Consider the following 1412-nt stretch of genomic DNA (forward strand, 5'->3'; position numbering starts at 1 on the left):
TTATTATTTTATTTTTTCAGGATAAAAAGGATCTTGAAACTATGATGACAGAAGTTTTCAGACAAGGCTTGGAAGGACTAGTATTGAAAGACCTAATGGTAATGAATGATAATTGTTATCATAATCTTTTTTATTATATAGTAATATATAGTTGTGTCTTGTAGTTCCAGTTGTTTTAGGTTATTAATTAATTATTGAAATGAAAAATAGTCTTATATTCTGGGGCTAGGCCTCTTTAAAACAATTATAAGGTTACACAATATATTGGCCAAAAAACCTGTGGCCGAACTTAATTACAACTCGGGTATCAATAATTTTAGGTATAGGAACAAAAAAAATTAAATTGTATCCAATGTAAGTTCTAAAACACTTGTTATCTCTTTAAATCTTTTAAGTTCGACGTTTCAGTCAATTCAGCCATCCTCAAGGACAATGTTAAATACTAATTAATTTAAATTGATTTGAGATCAAAAGTTTTTATATTAATGTGAAGAGTGACAAAATAGAGTAATTTTGACTGAAATTGACCTGGGCCGAATAGCCCGCAAAAAGTTTTTAAATTATTGATGTGAATGTAATTTTTTATTTAAGATCGTTCTTGAGGATGACCAAATTGGCCGAAACAAAGAAATAAAGAGTGTTTTGAAACTTAAATTGTATACAATTTAATTTATTTAAAGAATAATATTTATTTATTTGGTCTATAATATTATAATATTGGTTCAGTTTAGTGAAGCAAAAGGTAGTTAAACAGTAGGATTTAAACAAGAGAAGTGTTGATAGATGAGATATGTTAGAGGGAATGGAGTTCCAGTGAAAGGCAGCTCGGACAAAAATGGATTTGTCAAACGCAGCAGTTTGGTGAGATGGAAGATAGATGTCAGAATTGCAGGTTTTCAAGAATATAGGAGGGGCGCAAGGAAGCTAGGAAGTACTGGCATCGGAAGGATGGATAGAACCAGTTCAGCTCGGCGTAATACTGGCTTATCTGTGTATCTCAGGTGATCCCGAAAACAAATTGTACTGCGCAATTCATAAGACATTCAAGTTTACCCGAAAGTCCACCATGTATCAGGCAGCTATAGTTAAAGTGGATAAAAATAAGAGAGGAAACTAAGACGTTATGGGTTTTAAGTGGAAGGAGATAATGGATTGCTTCAGGGTTGCTATGGTTTAATTGAGTATTAGGGAAATGTTACATTTGTAGCTCCTGATGCACGGACCTTATTTTGGAAGGATTATAAATGTTTTCCTTTTTGTAAAGGATGCTACTCCCCAGCCTTCACAGCCATATGTCAGCAGTGGCCCAAGTATTGTTTTATAAATAAGAATAGTTGATTTTAATGCAGATTTTCTATTTACTAGAAATATATAGCATTGCTAACCTATATATATATATATAATTGCTAACC

The 1412-nt window shown here is 32.2% G+C and overlaps 1 protein-coding gene across 1 annotated transcript in view; it reads left to right on the forward strand.

Annotated features, from left to right (window-relative positions):
• The window catches only part of DNAlig3 (DNA ligase 3), a gene marked incomplete at its 5' end in the record, with an annotated part of 68748 nt that overhangs the window by 56081 nt on the left and 11255 nt on the right, over positions 1–1412 (forward strand). Inside the window, 1 exon segment of the mRNA XM_067046830.1 lies at positions 21–98. Coding sequence (XP_066902931.1) covers positions 21–98 — 78 coding nt within the window.

The sequence above is a fragment of the Halyomorpha halys genome, unplaced genomic scaffold, assembly GCF_000696795.3.
Source record: "Halyomorpha halys isolate HHAL.00 unplaced genomic scaffold, Hhal_1.1 Scaffold1059.1, whole genome shotgun sequence".
NCBI lineage: Eukaryota > Metazoa > Arthropoda > Insecta > Hemiptera > Pentatomidae > Halyomorpha > Halyomorpha halys.